The sequence below is a fragment of the Drosophila ananassae genome, chromosome 3L, assembly GCF_017639315.1.
Source record: "Drosophila ananassae strain 14024-0371.13 chromosome 3L, ASM1763931v2, whole genome shotgun sequence".
Taxonomy (NCBI): Eukaryota; Metazoa; Arthropoda; class Insecta; order Diptera; family Drosophilidae; genus Drosophila; species Drosophila ananassae.
Window position 1 is genome coordinate 13344228 of NC_057929.1, and position 24225 is coordinate 13368452.

At 43.8% G+C, this 24225-nt stretch overlaps 2 protein-coding genes and 1 non-coding gene across 5 annotated transcripts; 2 read left to right on the forward strand and 1 right to left on the reverse strand.

Annotated features, from left to right (window-relative positions):
* The first annotated feature begins 293 nt into the window (after positions 1 to 293).
* Positions 294 to 14364, forward strand: LOC6496246 (sine oculis-binding protein homolog). 3 transcript variants are annotated; one of them, XM_032450600.2, is made up of 4 exons: positions 294 to 394; positions 2964 to 3108; positions 11160 to 11637; positions 12380 to 14364. In XM_032450600.2, the coding sequence occupies exons 2-4, from the start codon at positions 2992 to 2994 to the stop codon at positions 14173 to 14175; spliced, it is 2391 nt and encodes a 796-aa protein (XP_032306491.1). In that variant the 5' UTR covers positions 294 to 394; positions 2964 to 2991; the 3' UTR covers positions 14176 to 14364. The 3 variants fall into 3 exon arrangements, with proteins under 3 accessions (XP_032306491.1, XP_032306490.1, XP_001960534.2); XM_032450599.2 differs by lacking the exon at positions 294 to 394 and adding an exon at positions 1253 to 2026; XM_001960498.3 differs by lacking the exon at positions 294 to 394 and adding an exon at positions 1253 to 1661.
* A 105-nt stretch (positions 14365 to 14469) lies between these two features.
* LOC6494322 (guanine nucleotide-binding protein subunit beta-like protein 1) lies at positions 14470 to 16076 on the reverse strand. The gene is made up of 3 exons (XM_001960499.4): positions 15821 to 16076; positions 15053 to 15566; positions 14470 to 14992 (listed from the first exon to the last, which is right to left on the reverse strand). Exons 1-3 carry the CDS (start codon positions 15956 to 15958, stop codon positions 14673 to 14675), a joined length of 972 nt encoding a protein of 323 aa, XP_001960535.1. The 5' UTR covers positions 15959 to 16076; the 3' UTR covers positions 14470 to 14672.
* A 6964-nt stretch (positions 16077 to 23040) lies between these two features.
* On the forward strand, positions 23041 to 23112 carry Trnaa-ugc. The gene has a single exon. It is a non-coding gene; the product is annotated as a tRNA-Ala (tRNA).
* Positions 23113 to 24225: the final 1113 nt, after the last annotated feature.

Here is a 24225-nt window from a genome sequence, read left to right on the forward strand (position 1 = left end):
TAAGTAGTTTAAAGGCTCTAACAAACCTGAGTGAGTTCTGGGCGTGCGGTGGCGTGGGAACAAAGGCATGTATAGCATGTAACAAATCTATCTGGCTCTTGTTCAATTTAAATTAAATTCTTGACATTAAACGCTACATTTATCTATATGAGTACATTGTTTATCCACGTCTTCGTCCGCGGCCCATTGCTTGATTGGCACGCCAGCTGCTTCTGGCTCTACTCTCGGTGGGCGCTGATTATGATGTTCTAGTTGGGCGATTCAATTGTTTCACCGGCTATATCCCGAGTAGAACAGAAGACGTCCCCGGCACGACCAAGTTACCTATATAGTCGTAACCAGGGCCTGGCACAATTATATCTCCTGATAGCAGTACTTGGCGAGAGTGCTTGTGGTAAGTCTGTCGTCTCCAAGTACCGGCTCCAAGCTCCCTACTTCCAGTCGTTTCAATTGCCAACTGTTTTTGGTTCCGGTGCCCAGTGCCAGTGGTCACGTCTGGCCCTTACCAAATGTGATTTAATAGAGCTATCTTATTAATCATAGTCATAGTAATTAAATAATAAGAAAATAAATCTATAAAATGACAACATAAATGATCAATTTCCCCAGATATTTTTCCTCCACATTTCTGTGCGACCTTTGGGGCTGTCAAAATGCATTTTCTCCTCGCATTACTTAACTTGCCCCCCATTAATTTCCCATAGAAGTCTTTCTGATCTCTGCTCAAGTGCGTTTGTCCGAGCCAGTACACGTATTTTGTGCAAATTAAAACAAATATTGGACATAACATAAATATCCTAGGCAGAACAAAACGAAGGCAGGTGAAGCGGTGCGATTTATTTTTAAATATCCAATTCTCCTACTTGCATATATGAAAAATTATGCAAAAGAATCTCGCGCACTGCACAGCCCCCGAATGCAATTTCGTTTTCGTTTTCATCCGCCAGAGATTGGGCGTCTGCGCTTCTCTCTTGAAACAATGCACTGGGAGAAAAGGTTCTTTATTTTGAATAAATACATTTTTTAAAAGGCATATTCTACTCCTGAAATAAACCTTTTATTAAAGTTAGAAGAATTCTCTAACCCTTAAGAACCCTGTTACACTTCTGTGGCATTTTTTATTCTGTGGGGTCTTGGGGTGGCTGGTGGGTGGCAAGGGGTTGCCTCTACGTCATCGTCAGCAGACCCACAGCTGCGCCAAAACGATGACGAAACCCGAAGGCAACAACACCGAGCAGTAGCAGCAACAGCAACAGCAGCTAGCAGAGCAAGTAAAATCCACATGCCTGGCAGACGGCTGGCTCAAATGTTCATGAAGCGCGGACGCGTGTGGACGTCGTTTTCCGTTGTCGTTGTCGATTCGAAAATAAAGTTTTTGAAACCGTTTCCGAAACCCAAGCGGTTTTAATCGGTTGTATTCGAGGCGACACGAAACGAGGCAGAGGCAGAGTGTGTGTGTTTGTGTGATTCAAATTCAAATTCAAATTCAAATAAAAAGTGAAAACGAAATGAGGATGGTGCATGAGTTTCCTTGACGGTCGGTCTGCTCTTGTCGCTGTCGTAGTCGTAGTCGTTGTCGGAAAATCCATCCAAAGAAAACACACAAGAAGTATAGCCAAGGAATCGGGGGCTGAGAGAGTGCGAAAGCAGAAAGGCCAATTGTGAGTGAGAGCTGAAAACACACACCAAAAATATAATGTTGAAAATATCTGGCTATTTTTGGAATATATATTTGTTTTTCTCGCATGCTGCATTGGAAAATTTTTACCTCAAAGTGAATGAATATCGTCGAATTGAAGCTAAAGCTAAAAAATACAAAAATTGTTTGACTCGCCTTGCCTGCATTTCATTTTCGTATTGAATTGTTTTCGAAAAAAAGCGTTTTCAAAAGCAAAACAAAGCTGCGATGAAATGAATAAAAATGCAAAATAAGAAATAAGATATAAACCCAAAGAAGCAGCACAAGGCGAAAGAATATACAAAAGTGAAATGTTTTTAATGGGCAATCAGAAATGATGAAGATCGGGTAGATATATGTACATATGATTGCAAGCACGATATGAACGACGAGGAATGAACGCATTAAATACGAACAATGGAGATGCTTAAATGATCTTGAAAGTGATTTCGGACGCTGAAGGATTGTTTGAAATCTTTCGTGGGCAATCAATGTTGCAAACATCGCATACCACTCTCAAGTTTTCTACATTTCCTGAACAAGTTCGGATACCAAATTCCAGATACACCGGTTCTTCTTCCCTTCCAGAATCCGATTCAGATTACTTCCCTTTTGGTTTTGCGAACATTTTCGATTTTTTTTTTTGTACTTCCAAATGATTTCTTCTGAACCCCTCTCGGCAACAAAAACAAAATGCATACCACAATATATATGCCTCATAAAGTACATATATTCAGTTTGTTATTGTGTTTTGTATTTGAATTTGAATTTGTACGAGTAGTCTTGTGTTATGCGATAGGTGGTAACGTTTCGTACGAGGTATTAAATTACAAGACACCAAAGTGCGCGCCAAGCGAACACGCTCACACACAGATACTCACACTCCCAGATACAGAAACTTATACTCACAGATAGGCGGCCCGGTGTATAAATATATCTCTCGCATGCGTATCCAATGGATGCGAAACAGTATGCAAAGCAGAGGGCCAAGAAGAACCAACAGTATCACAAAAAAAAAAACAAATAAAATAAAAAACTGTGAACTGCTGCGACGCTGTAATTAATTATGCTACATGGCACGACACAGTACGAGGGGGGGAGCTGATCCGGTGGCAGCTCTAAAATGTATCTACATGATCCGGTGATTGATGTAGCCAAAGTTCATTTGTTTACAGTGGCAAGATCAATGACTCGGCCTCCAAATCGTCTCCTCCTGCTTGCAATCGAACTGCTTGAAAAGTATCTGCCGGATACCCTCTGACCCATGGCCTCTCTTGTGTTCCAGTTCCTCCTCCTCCAACAGCCCAGCCAAAATGTCCGCCAAGACGTCGCCTTCGAGTTCCCGGGATGCCAGTGTCGGGGGAGCTGCCAATGTGGTTCTCCCCAGTTCCGTTCAGATCAAGAAAGAACTGCCCAGCGATGAAATAAAGGTGAGTTATATTTTTCTCATTTTTCGCACCTCTGTTCTGAGATGTATTTGATAATTAATTACCCCTGTCGGCATATTATTTTTTTGGCCGAGTATTCAGTAACAAGGATGCAGACAATGTATGGAGGGAAAAGTTTGCGTGGGACTTAAAAATAATATCTCTCTCTCTCACTTGGCAAGACATTGTTTCTGTCCAAATTGCATATACCCTGCAGATGCAGATAAATTGTTTCCTTTCATCTTCTGAGTGGAGAAAGATCCCAGACATTAATTATACCTCGATATGTACATATCATATTCGATTCGATACATATAATATTCGATATGAGTGTTTTGAACAAAACAAATATCTATGGAAGTGAAATATCTATGGAACTGAATGTTGCACATAATTAGCTCCATTTACAACCAAACGATACCCTCAACACAACATTTCCAACTAAGCACTGAAATCAAAGAATCGGTCTCGAAACGAAACGGGCCCGGGACCGGACCCAGGGAGCCCAAAAATCGTTTCAGATTGCAGTTTGCAATTCCAATGATTCTGATTCAGAGTTGAGCATTTAGCAATGTTTATGCAACACCGCCATGATAATCCAACTCCCACGCAAATCGTGAATAAAATTCCGTGCAACTTTGTTCCCGGGTCCGGAATTTTGTAAGAGGAGTTGGTGGCTGGTTGGGTGGCAGCCGCAGCTGAAGCGATTCCAATTGCGATTTTGATTACGGGCTGTGTAAGTTGATCGGGAGTTGGCCGTAATTTTATATTGATAAATTTTTATAATCATTTTAACGAGTGAGCGAGTCCGATTCTCATTCCGATGCCCCAATCCCATCCATTCGTTTCCCCTATTTTACCACTCAGATGAGTTGAGTTGAGCAGAGTTGAGCTGAGCTGGCTTTATCCGTAAAATGAGAAAAATTAATTTAACGCCAGAGATCCAAGCAGGGAGGGAGAGCTAGCCGAGAGCTAGCCGACCCACAACAACTGTCCAGCAGCAACATTTTTGCAGCACGTGTAACACGATCGGCGAATTGAAATTATAGCCGTTGACTTGCAGTTGAGCGCAATGATACTTATTGTCAGGCATTAAGAGGAAAAACAAAAACATTGGGCCAAAATTATTATAATGAATGAGCTTAGACTTGAGAGCTTGGGAGCTGAGTATCAAGATTTCCGACTGGTTGGCTAGATAAACAGGGGACTTGGACACATAGATTTCAATCAACTTCCTGGTAATCTTTTAATCAACTTCCACATACTTAAATTATTATCAGTCTCAGTCGCATCTTCCTTTATTTTGACTTGAAATTTCCTTTCATTCAAGCTCTCAATATCATCCTCACCTGCTTTGTGTGTGCAACACTTTGCCGGCTAAAAAATATCAATTAAAATTTTGTGTAATTCATACCTTTATTTTTTTTTGCTTTTTTTTTTGCTTACCTCACCCTCACCCAGTTCCCGTTTCAGTTTCATTTTGAGCTTCAGTTTTTTAGCCTCGGTTCGCTCCTCGGGCTCCCTTGTCATAATTACAAGCTGCATTTGGGTGCAAAGACAGCAGAAGCCAGGACACACAATTTTTATATTTAATGGCCCCCGAAGGCAAGCCGAAAACACACAACGTAATTAAACAACAACAATAAATTGAGTCCGCTCCATGGGTGCCATTTGATAGGACTGTGGTAAGGTGATATCCTTCAAGGTTTCCGCTTCTACGACAGGAGAGGCTGGGCGATATACATACGGACATATATTTACCAAAGAGCATGTCTTCGAGGCACATTAATAAGCGAGTTGAAGGTAAAAGGAGTGGAAAGGTGCGAAAGGTGGCCCATCAATAACTGAAATCAATAACCCTATGAAGGAGGAAATTAGAAAAGGCAGGACATAGTCTATGATAGTAGTTGCAGTGAAAAGAAATTTAATATGCCTTTCTTTTTTATGCAGACTTTTCTTTAATAATTTTAAAACATATTGGATTAAATCCTGACACTCTACTAACTATTGATGTACCCACATAATTTTTCAACGCCTACACATTGTAGCTTCCGAGTTAAGTGATGGCAGACTCCAACGAGCATGGCATACTATATGGCCGGGCCAGGGTTCCGAGCCATCGGGATTGGATTACGCTCACAGTGATGCGGCGCATAGAACGGGGAGACTTTGAGGGGCCACAACACAATGACAGGCAGCCACTCAGGGCCACAAAGGGGGCGAGGAGCGGGGCAGCGAGGAGCGGCAGTGGCAGTGGCAGTGGAAGCGGTGGCAGCTTAGCTCAAATGTCGCCGCAGCAGCAGAACTTTAATAACAGCGCCGCAGATTGAGTTACAAACAAAATAGAATATGATAAATTCTACACAAAACACCAGGAACCAGAGCTCCAAAGGTGCGATAGAGATGCCCAGAGAGCAGGATACGGTGGAGGTCGGAGTTTGGAGGGCGGAGGGCTGAGTAGTGCACAAAGAGCAGGGCGAGCGTAACGTGAGGCATCCTATGCTGACGGCAGGTGGCATGCAGCATTACCTTTCTGCTGGCCCCGCCACCAGTAGCTCAAATTTAAATAGCGTTAAATTAATTCGAGCCACTGCCGATGGCCCGGCCAGCACGAGTGGCCAGAAGACAATCGGCTGGTGTGTGGGAGGGTGCCTGGATTGGCCATTGGATGAGGCCAGAGTCAGAAGCATCCAAATGCAGTTAGTGAAATATAATATTTTTAAATTTCTGTCTAATAGTCAGTGAAAATATTATGAACTATAAAAAAGATATAAGCTAAATGATACCTGGTACTTTTATTCCAAAGGGCTACTTCCAGTTAGCTTTTCAAAAATTGTAGCATACTTTATGGGGTTTATAAGTCAAGCAAGTTTATCTTTGAAATAATTCAAAAACTGATCCTATTCAAAAATATCCCATCTCATACTATAACCTGAGTGCCTCTACTTATAGAAGTTCATATTTGTTTCAAGATGTCTCTGTCTGCAATAGTATCTGAGGTACATTAAAATAAAATAATGTATTATGTTGCCGAGGAGACAAAACTGAAAACCGAACTGAAAACTCAAAAGGCCAAGTATGTCATGTAAGAATTCAAAAGAAGGACGCGTGTCATTCAATCCTGAGCTATCGATATTTGATTACAACAGACTAAAAACCGACTGACTTTGTGCTCGACTCACTGAAACACTGAAACCCATACCCGTTTGTATGTATGTCTGAGAAAACTAGCGTAATTCTAGAATTTGTTGCCATTGGGTGTTGTTTCCACTATATATATATTTAATTTTTTTTTTTTTTTTGGGGTGGTGTTTGGGGGGCTTGGAAGTTGGAATTGGGATTGGGTTCTGTCCGGACACAAGCTCTGGGTGCTCTGTTGCAGCTCGGTTTTAGTTCGCCTTAGACTCAGTTCAGTTTACTGGGTTCAGGGTGAGTTATTATAAGCGTATTGGGTTGCCGGTTGCCGACCACTCCCCTTCCCAGCCCTCCCTCTCCGGCAACGGATCCGGATCCGGACCCGGACCCTGGTCGGTGTCTCCACTGCTGGGTTGTCGTAGTTACTTTGGCATTGCCAGCACTGCCGACGCCGGGTACTTAACATTATTCTATTAGGTTTCCTCGCCGGTAACCGTAGACGTGTATTAATGTGGGCGACTCGCATAACACGAAGACGGTAGCCGTACACCCCACTGCAGCGGGATAAGCTCCCTCGGATATCAGAGGATGGGTTCAGAACTAGGTCAGGACACAAAATCAATGCCAATCGATAGTTGGGAATAAATTTTAGCAGAGGTAGGAGGAGATTTTTATTTGAATCATTTAAATAATTAATTTTTTCTTTCTGTGCATCGAATGCCAGACAAAGAACGAACTTGGTTCCCAGTTTTCAGTTCCCGCTTCTCACTCGTCAAGTCGGTTCATTACGATTCATAATAAAAACGAAAATCCGATATGTTTTTGTAAGTTGAGATTTTGCAAAAATGAAAAAGCGAATAAAAAGTCTTCAGAAAACTTGAACAGTCAGAAACGGAACGAGTATGGAAAATGTATCCACCTGATTGAGAAATAATTACGACAAAAAAAAAAAATCCAAATGAAAATCCAGCCAAGAATCCGTACAGATCTGATTGCTGAAAACCAGACAGGGGGTTTGGTTTGGAGGAAGCTATCATGGGGAAAAAGATGCGTTCGTACATTTTTATATTTTATATAAGTGGTTAGTAGGTATATACATAAGGCTGGGCGGCCTGAGAATCAGATCCCAACTCCCAACCATCAAGAAAAACACCAAGCGGCATACAATTTCAGCTTTTAATTAATTGATTTTTATTCGCATTTCGGTGTAAGATTTCAGCGCGAGTTTGAATGTCGCTCCATCGGAGGCTGTGTGATCCGAGGTCTTCGGTCCCCCTTTATTTTGTTTATACCCTCGACTTCAACTGAGAGAAAAAATTGGTAGCATTTTCTTAAAGTTATTCTTTTCTTTTAAAAAATAAGAATTAGCATAGATACTAGAAATAAAATAATAATTTTTAATTTATAGTATTTCTCATTTGAAGACCTTTTTTTCTTCGGTGTATCCTTTCAACCCGTTGAGCCACTGTCAGACAGCAGAAAACTGAACGAACGCACAAATCAGAAATTAAAAACCGAACATAAATTAACAGACAAATGATACTAAAAACCGAGCTGCCGAAAGAGATGGCGCATGGGATAATGAGAGAGAGGGAATGAGCGGGCGTTCCTCCGGTTACCGCACAGTCGTACTGCAAAAGCTGAACTTGAGCCGAGCGTGCGTCGCCGTCTTCCACTCCTCCACCTCCTCCTTAATCCCACCTGGACGACGAGGTCGCACCTGAGGCGTGTAATCGATACCCCCAAGCCATTCCAAGCCAGCCGGGCCCCAAAGATTTTATCGTGCGAATTTTTAATACTCTTTTCGCAGCGACAGACAACTAAAACCTGAATGCGATTGTCACCGATACGCGACTTGAGAAGCAACAAAAACTAAAATAAAATAAAAAAAAAAAACAAAAAACCCAAGCGAGCGTGTGAGCGCTGTATTATGGGTCTGGGGCGCTATGGATAGAGGGGGGTATATTAGACGACTTGCATTTGTCAGCAAGTTGGCAGCACCGCTTAATTTGCAAACAGTATCGGATGTCCTCGGGGATATCCAGTTTGTCTAGTGCCAGCCAGTGATAGATGCAATGATGATTCATCTGGCCAGCGTTGGGCAATCTCGTGGTTTTGTCTTTCCATGCGATCCGATTTTGTGGCCATTTCCTTGGAATCTTTGCATCGGATACTACTTGAAGAGTAGTCTCTCCACCACCACCCAAAAATCTGTCAGTGAGTGGGGCCACATGGCGTATGAGTAATTTCAAATTCCCCAGAAGCATTCAAGGAAAGAAAAAACAAAAAAGCAAAGGGCTCTCGACTAAAAGGGCTTCGAACATTTAAAAATAAATATAATTGGAAAATGTTTCTAGTAATTTTAAAAATTCTACTTGCATTTCCATATTAAATAAATAATATTTTGAAAGCAAAATTTCTCGGACCAAATCTTGAAACCATTTTGCGAAGCCTCGGCCACAAAAACTGGGAAAGCAAAAAAATTGGAATGTAACCTAATCCTCGGTTCTCGAAACTTTCATAGCCTTGTGTTAAATTTTTGTGTGCAACACAGACAGGCAGAGGGGAAAAAGACACAGAAATACATGCATTCCTTTTCGGGCAATACGAATGCAAGAAACAAGCAACTTCAAAAGCCGCAAAAGTCTGTATTTCAGGCATCTTGGACTTGGGCAGATTTTAGCTTAAATTTTAAACAGAAATAAAAGACACAGACCCGACAGGGCTGGGCCGCACCGGGCCGGGTGGTATTGGGTATCGATGTCGGATGCCCAGCAACAGGAAAGATTCCTGCCCTTTGGCAAAGGAAATATGCAAATGCCACCCACTGCCGCCCAACCGAAAAAGCCAATGGGTCCGGCCCACTGGCTGTAATGAAGTTCCCCCTTACCTGTTTACCCGAATGTGTGCTCACGTTTTCAAAATCACAGGTGTAAGAGTGGCTGTGGGGGTGACGAGGTGTTGGGTGTGATGCGTTCCCTTTTCCATCAGGGCTATCGATTTCATTGCAACTTTGTCGGCCCGAGGCGAAAGCTTTGATATGGTTAGAGCCAAGCTCGCATAATTGGGCATTTGAGATCAGAGGTCGTTCAGGCCGAGTGGGTGGGGGTGACTAAACGGGTCCAATCGATAGCAAGTGAAAGTTCGCGCAATAGTTCCTTCTTGTATGATGTTTCTTTTTTGGTTAAACCGGCTTGAAGGCGGCCAAACCTCAGAACTCAGAAAGATAACCTTTCAAAAACATACAAAACTTCAGATGTCCTAACACTGAAATAAACATTATATAACTTTTATCTCAAAAATTTGAAAAATACCGATCGAAAATTTTGTTGTCAGCTTTTGATGCAGAATGATGGGGAATTCAACCACAAATCGATTAAGGTATTCCTTTTGAGAATCGGATAGGAATTGACCAAGATATAGACATTGGAAGGGGCTATATATGAGAATCCAGGATTTTACAAGGGGTATCCCCACAAAATATGGAAAAACATCGATCGAAAATGTTGTTGTCAGGTTTTGATGCAGAATGATGGGGAATCGAACCAGAAATCGATAAAGGTATTCCTTTTTAGGATCGGATAAGAATTGGCCAAGATATAGACATCGGAAGGGGCTATATATGAGAATTCTGGATTTTACAAGGGGTACCCCCACAAAAATTGAAAAAATATCGATCGAAAATTTTGTTGTGAGGTTTTGATGCAGAATTATGGGGAATTGGACTACAAATCGATAAAGGTATTCCTTTTGCGGATCGGATAAGAATTGGCCAAGATATAGACATTGGAAGGGGCTATATATGAGAATCCTGGATTTTACAAGGGGTACCCCCACAAAAATTGAAAAAATATCGATCGAAAATTTTGTTGTCAGGTTTTGATGCAGAATGATGGGGAATTGAACTATAAATCGATAAAGGTAACTCTTTTGAGGATCGGATAAGAATTGGCCAAGATATAGACATCGGAAGGGGCTATATATGAGAATGCCGGATTTTACAAGGGGTACCCCCACAAAAATTGAAAAAACATCGATCGAAAATGTTGTTGTCAGGTTTTGATGCAGAATGATGGGGAATCGAACCAGAAATCGATAAAGGTATTCCTTTTTAGGATCGGATAAGAATTGGCCAAGATATAGACATCGGAAGGGGCTATATATGAGAATTCTGGATTTTACAAGGGGTACCCCCACAAAAATTGAAAAAATATCGATCGAAAATTTTGTTGTCAGGTTTTGATGCAGAATGATTGGGAATTAAACCACAATTCGATAAAGGTAAGCCTTTTGAGGATCGGATAAGAATTGGCCAAGATATATACATCGGAAGGGGCTATATATGAGAATTCTGGATTTTGCAAGAGTTACCTCCACAAAAATTGAAAAAGTATCGATCGAACATTTTATTGTCAGGTTTTGATGCAGAATGATGGGGAATTGAACTACAAATCGATAAAGGTAACTCTTTTGAGGATCGGATAAGAATTGGCCAAGATATAGACATCGGAAGGGGCTATATATGAGAATCCTGGATTTTACAAGGGGTACCTCCACGAAAATTGGAAAAATATCGATCGAAAATTTGGTTGTCAGGTTTTGATGCAGAATGATTGGAAATTAAACCACAAATCGATAAAGGTAACCCTTTTGAGGATCGGATGAGAACTGGCCAAGATATAGACATCGGAAGGGGCTGGATTTTACAAGTCCTGGATTTAATAAGGGAAGATTAAATTTGGAATATAAATGGGAAACTTTCTTGCACTTTAGATGTTTAAGTGTACAACCGATTCGATCGTTGGGAATATCGAATGTCTCTTGGGGGGCACTGGTAATGGAGGCTTGGGGAATTGTGTCAGCAATTTCTGGCCAACAGGCACTCATCTTTCTGGTTTTGTTGTTTCCCCTCTTTCCAGGAATTCGCTCACAACACCATGAACGAACTGCTCGGCTGGTATGGGTTCGAGGGTGTCGATGTGGACCGCCTGGACCTGACCGCCAAGACATCGCGCCTGCTGCAGAGTGCCGCTGCCGCTGCGGCGGCCAACCAACAGCAGCAACATCGCCTCCACCACCAGCAACAGCAGCAGGAGCATCAGCATCTGGAGAGGAAGAGGAGCAGCTTGCTGCGTAGCAGTCGAAGTGCTTTGGCCGCAGCCTATCAAAATAATAATAATAATGGCAGCGGAAATAGCCATAAAAACAATGGAACTGGAGGAGCAGGAGCTGTCGGTGGGTCTGGCCGGAAAGGAGGTCTATTGAATTGCAGCAGCACCACGACCACCCCCTCGGATCACGATACCCGCAGCTCCCGGGAGGAGGACTCTAAGAGTCCCAACTCCATTGGCAAGCCGTCGGGCGTAGGCGGGCTGGCGCATTCGGAGGAGAAAATAGGTGCGTTGAACAATAAATTTTCTCAATCAGTGTTTACCATAGCTAGTCCATAGGAAAAACTAAATTTTAATGGTAGTTTCAATGGGAAACCCGAAGCGAGTGCACCCAAAAATGAACAGCAACAGTCCAAAAATTACAATGCACCTGACCGCCCACAATTCGTACCCCATTTGGCACTTTTCACCTGTATCAAGTCGAGTATTTCCTTTTTGGGAAGGAAATTTGATATCTACGAATTTTCTGCTCCGGCACTGGCACATTCAATACCAGTGCCCCCCCTAAACCAGTTCCCCAAGTTCGATCCTTGCAATCATTACGGGCATTTTCAGTTGCAGACAGGTTCAAAACTTTACTAACTTTTCGCCAACTCCCGCCGGAGTTTGCCGATGCGCCTGCATTATCGAATAACAGATTCATTAAGATCCAAATATGGTTTACAAAACTGTGGTAGGCTATGTGAGGAGGCCTTGCCATGCTTCCTATATTAGGAGGTGAACGGATATCCGAAACTCAATTTGTTCGGCAGCCAAGGAAAATTTTTGAGTTCATCAGGAATCATTTTTCATTTCCGTAAATCAGGGAAAGCAATATTTTGGTTTTCTATTCCTGGAAAAACGAAATGGGGTTTAGTTAAAGAAAAAAAAATAAGAATTTAAGAAACATAAAGTTTTGGCTTTGTGGGAGGATTTATTTTTAGAGAAAATCCCAGCTAACTTATGCAAACTGTTCTTTTCCTCTGCAGACTTCAACAACTGCTGCTGGTGTCATCGACCGATCGCGGAGAACGCTCCGGATTACTTGACCAGCAGCGATGGCCCGCGCTACTGCTCGGAGTCCTGTTTCGCCCAAAGCCGGCGGGCATCCTTCAAAAAGGCCAAAACCTGCGACTGGTGCAAGCACGTCCGGCACGCGGTTAGCTATGTGGACTTCCAGGACGGCGCATCCCAGCTGCAGTTCTGCTCGGAGAAGTGCCTCAACCAGTACAAGATGGAGATCTTCTGCCACGAGACGCAGGCCCACCTGGACATGCATCCGCATCTGCGGGATCAGGCTCTGGATGCGGGAAGCGAGGCAGGGTTGATTACGCCGGACTTGTGGCTTCGCAACTGCCGGAGTCGTTCGGCATCGCCCGCCTCCACGCTCTCGGTATCGCCAGGTCCACCTGGCTCCGCCGTACAGACCGCCAATCGGTGTCCAGACTCGCCGCCTAGTCATCCAAACCCCACCAAACCCTTGATCTCAGTGGCGCCCGTGTCAAAGTTGCTGGCCCAGAAGAGCCCGGGTCCTGCCGTGGTGCCTCCTCCACCGCCACCGCCGATTAACCGGCAATTGGGCTCCAAGTTGGGTCGCCGAAAGCGCCAGCATAGAGGACTATCCTCTTCCTCCGGCTCGGAAACTGTGGCCAGCCTGCTCCAGAAACAGCAACAGGCGCAACAACAACAGCAGCATCAGCAACCTCCCACATTGACCGCGGACTTTGGTGGCTCCAGTGTACCACTGCCTCCCATTTCGCCAATGCCCAACATCCCGGATTCGCCACAGCAACAGCAGGCTCCACCGCCATTACCTCCCCAGCCTCCTCAGCTACCCAGGGGTCCGACCGCCATCCCGGCCAGCTATTTCGCCACGCCCTCTAATGGAGTGCCAATGGGTCATCCTTTTGGGGCGCGTCCACCGCCACCACCGCATCATTTTCTCCCACCGATGCCGCATGGAATGATGACGAGAGGATTTGGTCCTCCTTTTGCACCAATGCTGCCGCCGCAAATTCCGGAGCTGGGAGCCTTGCTTGGAGCTGTTCCGCCGGTAACCGTGATGGTGCCCTACCCAATTATTATACCGCTGCCCATACCGATTCCAGTGCCGCTGCCAGTTGTGGACTTCTACAAGGCCCACCTCACACCGGAGCAACGAAAGCGTTTCGACGAAGAGCGGGCAGCACCAAGAGCTGCGGGAGAAGCACAGGAGGCACCTGGACAGCAGGAGCAGCCACAACCACTGGACTGCAGCAAGACCAGAAGTGATCAGGAGCAGGAAAATAAAGAAGAGGAGCAGGCGAAGGAGGCCCCGGAGGAATTGCAGAACGATCAGGATGGGGAGGAGAAGAAATCCATACCAAAGACTAATCCAGAAAGAAACACCACCTCAGCATCGCCATCCATCTCGCCCGAGTCATCGTCCTCCTCGTCGGAGACGCACTGTATCGTCCAGGACTCGACGCCATCCGAGCCAGAGGTGGACAGCCAGAAGCTGCCCAAACTCAAGATCACCAGGTTGCAGACCAAGCGAACTCTAATCCAAACCAAAGAGGCGGCTGCCGAGTGCAGTCGCCCGCTGCGAAAGCGGAAAAGGATCATAGATTGCGATTTCCAAAAGATGGCCATCAAGGAGCTAGAAGCCACCGATGCTGTTGGCGCCCAAACCCATAGTAGTACCAACATCAAGGAGAGGGATGTAGATGCAGTGGCGGATGGCGATGGGGAGTGCAATATGAGTAACAACCATAGCAGCAATAGCAGTGCTAGAGCTAAAAAGTAGATGTAGACATTAGGATTTATCCTTAAAAGCTAGTAGAATGTATTTATCTATGTGTGTGTGTATGCTTGTGTGTGTATGTCAGTGTGTTTGAGGAAGCGGAAACGGAAATGGCAGAGCGGAAAGCACAAAGTGCATGCGGTAATCGTAATTGAATCTAAACATTTAAATAAACTAAAATATAACTTATTAGACGAAAATCTTTATAATTTCCATAAATGGGCGGCTTACACTATCAAAGACAACTAAAAAATAACAAAAAAACTAATTCCACTTTAATAAAGATACACTTTCTTCTTCTGGATTTTATGAAATGGTATTTAACCATTTTAATATGTTTTTCACAAAATGATTTCATGTACTTAAAACGGTAAACTTCAAAAACCTTTTCTTCAGAGAGGAAATCAACTACTTAAGATAATTTCAAAAGGATGTCAAAATCGTTCCAGTCAAACGTATCTAAAAAACCAAAACTTTAACACTTATAGCTAATACAAAGTTCAGTTGTAGAGGTCCCAAAGCGATATCTGGCTGTCCATGCCAGCTGCTGCCATGATATTTGCGTGCCACATGGATACCGGTTGATTGGAGTAGACCAGGTCCATGACACCGCCCTGCTTGTGCTGCGTGAGCACGGCCAACGGTCGGAGGCTCTTCCATGAGAAAATGCGAATGCGCCCGTCCCAGCCGCCGCTGGCAAACACCTTCTGGTCCGATCGAATTCGAACACAGTTTACTCCAGGATTCTTGATGCTAAGCTCCGAGCCGCGCTGCAGTTGCATCGACGGTCGTTGATAACTAAAGCTGACCAGCTTATCGGCTATAAAAGAGGAGTTTTTTTTAGGTAAAGGATAGAATGAGCAGCTTGTGGTCAACTTACAGGCACCTCCAACAATGCCGCGATTTGTAATGGGGTCGTAGTCCACGGCCATGGCATCAGTGGCCAGCTCTAGCACGTCCAGGATCACTCCAGAGCTAATGTCCCAGGTCAAAAAGTGTCCCGACTCGTAGCCGGCAAGCAAGAAGAGCTGGGATGCACATTCGAAGGGCTTGAAGCAGGTTACACTTCCCAGTTTGGGCAGTTGTGGGTCGTCGGGCACTAGCATCTGCGTTGGGGCCGAAGAATCTGTCACATGGAGCACTCCGATGGCCGACTCCTCGCAAGGATAGAAGAGGAGCTGCTCGCTGGTGTTACTGGTGCTGGTGTGGAGGGCCGATCTGCAGTATCCCAGGTGATTTCCTGGAATGCTGCGCTCTTTAACATAGCTGCCGCTGCCGATGGAGAACATGGAAATGGTGCCGCCCTTTTCCTGAGTGATAAGTCTGTCGGTTGTGTGGTGCAGGCTGGTTATGGGATCGGGCCCCACCTCGAAATGGAGGGCGGAGCGATTGGTCTGGAAAATAATCAAACATGAGTTGGCAAATAAAATACATTGTTGGCAGTTGTTTGGGTCTAAAAATAATCGCCTTAAACTTGGCACGTGGCCGTCTAACAAGTCTAAAAATATTTGACTAGTTTAAAGCCAATTAACTTTGATTTGCAAGACATAAACAAACAATCAGTACATGCTACAATAATAGATTTAAGTATAGCGTTTATATAACTCTCAGATATTAATTTATTTTGATAATGTCTCAGGTGTCTCACCTGTAAATCCCATAGAAAGACACTGCCTTTGATGGTTCCCGCCAGCAGGCGTTCGGATTCCTGGAAACAAAGTGAGTTTACGGCGCCCATATCGGGCGATCTAAGACTGAACACAGGATCTGGTGGTAGCACAGCCATTCTCTCTTTAATTTTCTCCTTAATTTAATTAATTAAAAGATGTTTTTGTTTTGATTTTGTGTACAGGTGTTGGGCAACAGCATGCAACTGCTGGGGAGTGTGGTAAAACGCTCGGTGCCCTCAGCCCGCCAGATCTAAAGATCTAAAACCTATTTTGAAATTTCAAATTTGAATTTGTTGCAACGTTACCACTTTTTTACACGGGAAACTCAATTTTCTTCACGATTTGCTTGTCTGTGTCTGGTTTTATCGAATATTTGTTATTATTTTGTGCCGGCAAAGTCTATTGTCACGTTTTCCAACTCTGATCCCTGAAAACCTTTCCTTTGAACACCCGTTAGAGGGCGCTGCGTTTGGCGCGCAAGGTTGGAAATTCAAACTAGTTTGGAGTCGTCTGACCCCGTGGGGAGCCATTGCAAATGCTTCTGCGGCAGGTAGACATTGCGGAGAAAACAGGCTTAAAATTTTACAGCGAAAAATCATTAAGTCGCTAAATGCGCGGACTATTAAAAACATAACGTGCACCAAAGGCTTACCCGGCTTTAATGGACTTTGTCAGCAGCGTCGGCCGCTTCTCATATGTATGAACAAACACACGCGTATATATTTGCGGTATGGCTCACATGGGCTCATAGACGCTAAGGCCCGGATCGTAAAAGACTTGTCAGTCGCGCACCCGCTGCCGCTGGCCAAGATTGCGGGCGAAGAAAACGGCCCAAAATACAGACCATTCTACTGGCTGGCCGCAACAAAGATCGCAAAATAAACATGCCATAAGCTCGTTAATCAATGCTAAGTTGACAGTTTTAAGTGGCTTTAGCGAGGCAACACCACCAAACGGCAAATAAGTCGAAGACTCCTGTTGTGCCGCAGGCTCACCATGATTTACGGACCCAAAAAAATGCGCTATATTTTAATTGAGTGCAAAAATTCATTTCAAATTTTGCAGGTTCTGCGGAAACAGGATTTTTTTAAAATCCTGAAACCGAAATGAAACAGCCAATGCTCTGTGGTAATAAATATTGAAGAAGAACGATAAGTATATCCTCTATTTGATTTCCAATACACCTGAAACTCACTGCCATCAAATTTAATTTCTCCCCCAGACGCAATTCGTAATTCGATTTGGATGCAACAAGTTAACATGATTTCCCCCTCAACCATGCCAGCCAACGAACATTTTCCCCCCATTTGGAAATGGGGCTACAAGTTCATTTAACGGCAGAGCACATCATAAAAAGGGTTAAGGCATGTATGACCATTCCAGCTCATTTGCTTTCGTCTCAGTTAATTTTTTCCTTTTGTCTTCCACAGGATGGGGGATAAGGGCGGCGGCTTCGGGCCGCCAGAGAGGGAGGTAGCCCCAACGAGAAGTCCATAAATCTTTTCGCCACAGAGCCGGGCACAAATCGAAGAGACCGAAGATGAGGACCCCGGTGAGGAAGTGAGGCGTTTAAACTATTTATGCATGTTGGGTAATCCATTTGAAATGGGTCAACGACTACACTACAACAACAGGAACAACGAGCGCATAAAACTCCTTAAACGTTTCCAATAACCCGAAACGCAACCAAAACCAACCCAGAGCAACCCAACCCAGTTCGAAGTTGAAAACATATTGGCTTGTTACCTTAATGAAGTCATAAATTTTCGCTATCGCATTCGGGGCATCTCGCCGCGGAGTAGATAGAGAGAGAGATGAGAGACCCCAAGTCCCAGATCCCAGAGCTACAGGTTTCTAAGGAATTCCATTTCGGGATAGAATCGGGATACCACTACCAAGTCCTACCAAGTGTTTTGGCACACATATATAGACGCACGCGGCCAATGCTCGATAGTTAATCAGGCTTAGGCTGATATATGCTGACAGAGCCGTTCTCTGGTGTAGGCCGCCACTCTCGGAAAAGGATCGGCAAGGAACAGGACATCCCGCTGGGCGAGTATTCCGCGTATTCACGAGGCGGGCTATGAAAATGAAGTTATCACGCGACAAACAATGTCTGTCCCCCCACCGTTGCCCCTGGGGGCTCCTTCTGGACCTGCCCCTTTACTACCAATAACTTTATATGGTTGTCATTATTAGTCTGAAATTAAATGGGATCCCGGCCACAGAGGACGACACTTGGATGACTACCCGGCTTATTTATGTGCTACCTTAATGGAGCTTCATCTACTCGAAATTGAGACGGCGATTTGTTCTACTCCTCCTCCTCCGGCTTGCGTTGAGTTTTTATTTCGCATTACTTGGCCATGTCCATGAATCACTTTATGGGCCAGGAAGGTAGCCAGCCACTGGGTTCTCTAGGTGATGGTATTTTGATTGTACACTATCACAAAGGACAGATCTCCGGGTAAGCGGAATTCCAGTTCAGGACAACAGGGAGTTCTTCATTATATTTATGTTTAAAATGTTTTGAAAACTTTTCTCTTTTCTCTACAATTCCTAGTAGAAAGTGATGCAATCCGGCATTTGTAGAAACCACTCGAAAACGATAAACAGATTCCCCCGAAAATAAGTTGAAAACTTCGGCCGAGCGCAATCAATTAAAATATCGACGTCTATCAGCATTATTATAAATCAAACGATAACATAAAATTGACACTAAAGGCGTTTCGCCCATTTTTCATGCCGGCCGACGACGAGGAACGACTCCGACGAGATTAAGGCCTCGGATATGGCATCCACCAGCGGCAGAGCTGGTGGCCACTAACATAGATGGAGTCACATTTTCGGGGCATTTGAGTTTGCGTCTGAACTTTGTTTCGTATTTATGCAAATTATCCGTTGCCGGACGGGAAAAACTGGTCCAAAAAAGTCCAAGACTGCTGTGCTCTGCTCTGCTCACTGTAATTGATCAATTTCCGCCGAGCAGACCGGACCGGATCGATTGGCCAGCAAGAAGTGAGAAGTTGGCAGACCCGCAGTTTGCCAGATCAAATCCAATCGAATCGCCGCGGATTGGATCGGATAATGTGATGGCCACTTGATCTTCCACTGATTTATGGAGTAAGCCCCAAGCGAGGGCTTGGCTAATGAAATGGCACTTTAGATAACATATTTTGTGCCCGTTTTGTCTTTGGCCACGCATCCACCTACTACTACGGCGGCTCGCCATCTAGGGTCATCCATGGCGAGTTATGACACCTGGGAAAGGTGCACCCACATTGGAAATTCCACTTGATTGCCTTCGACTCGGCTCGACTCGACTCTCTGCCTCGGACCCTCGGACTCATGGCAATCAGACGCACTCAGCGAAAGTGCCAATCAAGCGCAGGACACGTCAACAAAGGATGGATGCATAATCCTGGGTGTGAACCAGTAGATAGGGACTGTGGAGGATGGAGGATGAAGGGCCTGAAATCGAAACCTTGTCTCTGGGGTGTCAATAACATTGTCCGTGTGACTGCCTCCGGGCATGATTGTTGTCGTTGTTCTGGTCGTTGTGGCTGCCATTGATGATGTGAATGCGTTTTCAGCTCCATTGAACTGGCAGAAGAGAGGCACAGTGGATTGTGGATGCTGGATTTTGGCAACTAGATCACAAGGAAAGTATAAATTCTAAGAGCTCCTCGTAGGAACTTCCTTTGAAACTACTATTATTCATACTTTCCTAAAGAATCAAATTTAAATGAATATTCAGTTCGTTTTACTTGCTCCACCGTTGTCCTGACATTCCAATTTAATTGCGTGAATCAAAGTTGTAAATCATTATGCTAAGTGCCCTTTTATGTCTCAAAATGCAACTCATTTGCAAGTGCAGGTATCTGCCGGGAACTGCCGATGCACTACAACCACAATATCGAGCCTGTCCCGAGGGCATATAATCATCTCGGGCGGATGGTTAAGGAATGGAAAACAGGAGCGGCATAAATTGCTACTGGCCTGTTACTGGCCTGTGGCTGACATAACCAAAGGCCTTCCTTCCTTTCAGGGTTCCTTTCTCGTCCAGAACTACTTTCAATTATCAATTATAAAGTTAATATCTTCTTCAGGCTGCAATTTGAATGCCAGGAGGTGTCACTAGCCCAGTTAGTAGATAAATGTAATGGTTTAATCAGAGGCAGACCGGAAGATTCTCTATCTTGATCTGATTGTCGGAATAAATGCAATTGTGGTTTCCATTACCATTTGTCGGGACATAATGAACGGCGCTCGTTTCACTAAAAGGCTGTCCGGCTATTTGGATGTCTGCTTGTCCGACTGTCGAGTGGAGAAATCAATTTATTTGTGGCCCCAAACCAAATTGTGGTGCCAAAAGCCTTCATCATCGGCCTGGCCCATCTCATTTTGCATACGAGCATCTGTAATTATGTGTGGCAACTGCTTCTGCTGCTGCTGCTGCTGCTGCTGCTGTTGGGGAGATGCTTCTGATTTTGCGGTTCCCGTCATCCTGATAAACACCTTAAATATGAGCCTGTTAATTACTGTAATTTGCTGGCAGGCCCCCTGGTTCGAAATGAACCACTAAATGCGACGACAATCGCGGCGTTTACGGTTGCCCGCGCCCCGGAGGATTAGTTGACCCAGTTCCGGAACCAATGCGACAGCTGTTGTTGTGGCATGCAACATCAATTATTCAGGGCCATCAAACTTGGGGCCAGGCGACCGAAAGTGCAAACAACTAAAACCGAAAGATACACACAAGTCACTGCATGAAATATTGACAGCCAGTCAGCCACAAAAAAAGCCAACTTGAAGAAATAAAACAAAAATTAAACTAAGCGAAAGTTTTACTTATTTGAGAAGTGTTTTCGGTGAAATGATTGCAGAGAGAGAAAAACTGTCAGTAATGCTTAAATATTTCATTAAATATCCTTAAAGTTTCAAGAGTCTAATGACTCATTACGAGTCCTGGTGTCCAACTCCCACAGTTCGAAATCCTTTCAACATATGCAAAGTGGCAACATATTTCATATTTGCGTTAAGATCTCAATCCCCCGGAGTGTTACCTACTTCTGAAACTATTTGTTAGTGTCCAAAAGACGACCATGACTTTATCAGTCGGCTGTCATTGAGATGGCCACAACCTAAGGGCATGTAAGCCTCGATGATAATTTATTTTGCCAGCTGTGTGTGGGCGGCTCTGGTGGAATGTTGCTGCTGCTGTTGTTATTATGTATGTTGCATGTTGCTGCCGTAGCTGTAGCTGTTGCTGTTGCTGTTGCTATTGCTGCTGCATGTGTTGAAACTTTGAAGTGCGTATAATTCATTTTGTGGTGCGGCTGAGTGACCAACCAGACTTTGACTGACATAAACACAAAGTGGCTGTCGCAGACTTACCGACAATGCCTGGGCTTACCGAGAGAAATAATATGTTGCCCAGACACTGATAATGGATGTATAGATAAGAAAATAATATGATAAAACATAGATGTTTGTCAGAGGCATTTTATATTAAAATATTTTAAAAATTATCAAATAGCAAAGTCCTATTCCCAATTGTTTTCGGTGCAAGAACCTGGCAACTTCAATGCCTGGGAGCCTCAGAGCCAAATACTGGCCAACTGCAAGCTGCAGTCAATCAGACACTCAGAATTGGGCCGGCAAGTAGTTGCAATTTTCCATGGCATTTTGATAAATGGCGTTAAAATATTTCACAGGCCAACAGTTGTCAGTTTTGATTTCCAACTGTTTTGGGCGACCCCCTGAAAAGTAAAACTTGACCCATTAGATTTTGGCACACGGGGTGGAGGGACCTTCTTTTCAAAAATATCCTAGCCAATCGGTAGGTCATTAAAACGTTGTAGTTGTTTTTTTAATTTAGTTTTTATTTGAAACCGGTAGAGAAACAGGAATGAAAAACCATTGAGACCACAAACCCAAACCGAACCCGGCTAGCCGACTATTTACGAGATAAAAGCACTTACGATTTCATTAGCCAACTGTGCAGCAAAACAAAATCACTGGCAAAAGATATATCGGTAAATTAATATTTGGCTGCCATCAGGTGACAGACGGTAGTAAAATGGAAACTGGTCCCCGCCTGGTCCTCTCAGGTTTCTCTATTTTTGAGACTTTTTTTTTGATTTTTTAAAGGAGTTTACGCAAAATCAGCAAAGAGGAAAGAAAATCCAACTGAAATCTAAAATATTAAAAATAGTATGAGGTTCACTATTAAACTAATACCTTAATTATTCAATTAAAGCTCTAGGCGGCCATCTCTTGGTTTCAATTATTCAAGACCTGGTTGATTTTCCAATTAACTCGTCGCCGAACGCCTTCGACTGCCAACTTCTGCATTGATTTGTCAAATTGACAGCAATAAATCCATCATAACCAGTTACAACTGACAGTTAATCATAAGCACCGATGACAGGTGGCTCCCCAGCCCCAGTCCCAGCCCCACCACTCGCCACTAGCCACTCCTCCTCCTGGCCCCACTCTTCTGGGGTATATCTTTGCGTAATATATGCGACTGCCAATCAGACGATTGTCTTGATATACGGTTAGTGACCAAGTCGGGCTTTTGGGCTCGGCCCAGTGCAAAATGTTGCACCAAATTAATTAAAGCCATGGCAAAATGGTGGTCACCCACCCATTCAGCCACCTTAGTCACCCACTCTCCGGGCGTCTCCTCAATCTTGCAATTTGGTGCAAAGCAAGTGAAACCACCAACCAACCACCCGACGGCGACGTGGGACGCCTCTAATACCCAAGCCTAACCTTGTTCGCAACTGACACTTTGCTAAATGCCTACCCCGAGGCGTTCGAGCCAAACTGAAAGATACCGACCCGATATGCTAAGTAGGGGTATCGTTTTTGCCCGGCAAAAAATTTATTCAAAAGCATTAATTTTTATTTATAGCTTAAGTTTTCGTTGCTGCAGCTGAACTGTACTGATCTGGACTCGACTGAACTAAGCCGAGCCATGGGAAAATGAGCCGCAGTTCGGGCCTAATGACAGTTATTTATCAATTGGCATTTTGCCAGCTGACTAGGTCTGGTGATTGTCACGGGATACTTGTCTGCCCGAAAAAGACACATTTCCGTTATGGTTATATATATAAATTACTGGATAGTTTCAGTAGTTTCGGGTGGTTTTTTGCAATTGTAGGACCGATGTTTCCCAAAGGTTATCAAAGGGGATGTAGCTCAGTGGTAGAGCGCTCGCTTTGCATGTGAGAGGCCCCGGGTTCAATCCCCGGCATCTCCAAGTACATTTTTTTATTATTTTATTTCTATATTACATTTTTTGTTTAAAGATATTAAATATTTTATAATGATTCGCTTTTCTTCTGGTTCATTCTCTTGCAAAATGTCACGCCAAGATTATATAATTATGTTATTATTGTAAAATGTTGTAACTTTATGTTTTTCCAATTTCACAAAAAAGTATTTAATTGACCAATAAAAAATGTGTTTACTTTTTAATTGAATATTTAAAATTCAAATATTTTTATGGCCATTTTTATGAGTTGGTAGCCTAATCCAGGCACTTAAAACGTGGTTAATTAGGCACACGCCAAACTAAAATATGCAACGGCAATTGAATCTTAAAATCTTGAAATCAAAATCATCATGTTGCCATCGACAAGAACAAATAAATGGAAATCGTTAAGAGCAACCGGTTATCTTTGGGTTAAACTAAGCGTTAAGCGTAAGACAAATTTAGTTGCTGACTCGGTATATTAACTTTCGATCTCTAGTAACTCTACTAACTCCAGGTGGACTCTGAGACTCGATCCGTACTCTGTGCGTAATTAGCCGGCAGCATCGGCGATTTATCATCAAAATGTGGCGGCCATAAACAAATGCAGCTCATGCTGCCGGCGCCAGTTACAAGTTTTAGATTCATTTATTTATCTTGTTTTTTTTTTTACTTTGGAAATTTTTGAAAAATTTTATTCGATTTTGTTGGCTTTCAAGCGACTGAGTCAGGCGGCACAGCAGGTGAAGATGTTTACCCAGTTACCTACAATTCGAATTTGGATTCGGATTCAATATTGCGCAAAATGTCCGACAGAAATCAATAAAGTATTTTCTGAGCTTGTGCAAGTCGGCGATGTCATTGGATTGGACATTTGTGCATAATGATGATTAGTCAATGGCGCGCAGAACAGAAATATATATGGAGATACTCACTGACATCCACCCATCGGCCGTGGCAGTTACCTGTATGTGGGTGAGACGCCTCGCGAAATGACTTGATTATTGGCGGGGGAGACGCATAAATAGTGTACACATGTACCTGTCGGACTGTCTGAATTAATGACAACCCGACAAAGAAATAAAGAATTGGACGTTCGCTTATGCAAGACAAAACACC

Excerpts from the sequence above, each read along its gene's own strand:
- LOC6496246 (XM_001960498.3), top strand. The coding sequence starts at position 1,522 with ATGAGTTTCCTTGACGGTCGGTCTGCTCTTGTCGCTGTCGTAGTCGTA. Across the intron at positions 1,662-2,963 it reads CGAAAGCAGAAAGGCCAATT|TTCCTCCTCCTCCAACAGCC; the intron begins GTGAGTGAGAGC and ends CTTGTGTTCCAG. Across the intron at positions 3,109-11,159 it reads TGCCCAGCGATGAAATAAAG|GAATTCGCTCACAACACCAT; the intron begins GTGAGTTATATT and ends CCCTCTTTCCAG.
- LOC6494322 (XM_001960499.4), bottom strand. The coding sequence starts at position 15,958 with ATGGCTGTGCTACCACCAGATCCTGTGTTCAGTCTTAGATCGCCCGAT. Across the intron at positions 15,567-15,820 it reads TCTTTCTATGGGATTTACAG|ACCAATCGCTCCGCCCTCCA; the intron begins GTGAGACACCTG and ends ATTATTTTCCAG. Across the intron at positions 14,993-15,052 it reads CGGCATTGTTGGAGGTGCCT|CCGATAAGCTGGTCAGCTTT; the intron begins GTAAGTTGACCA and ends CCTCTTTTATAG.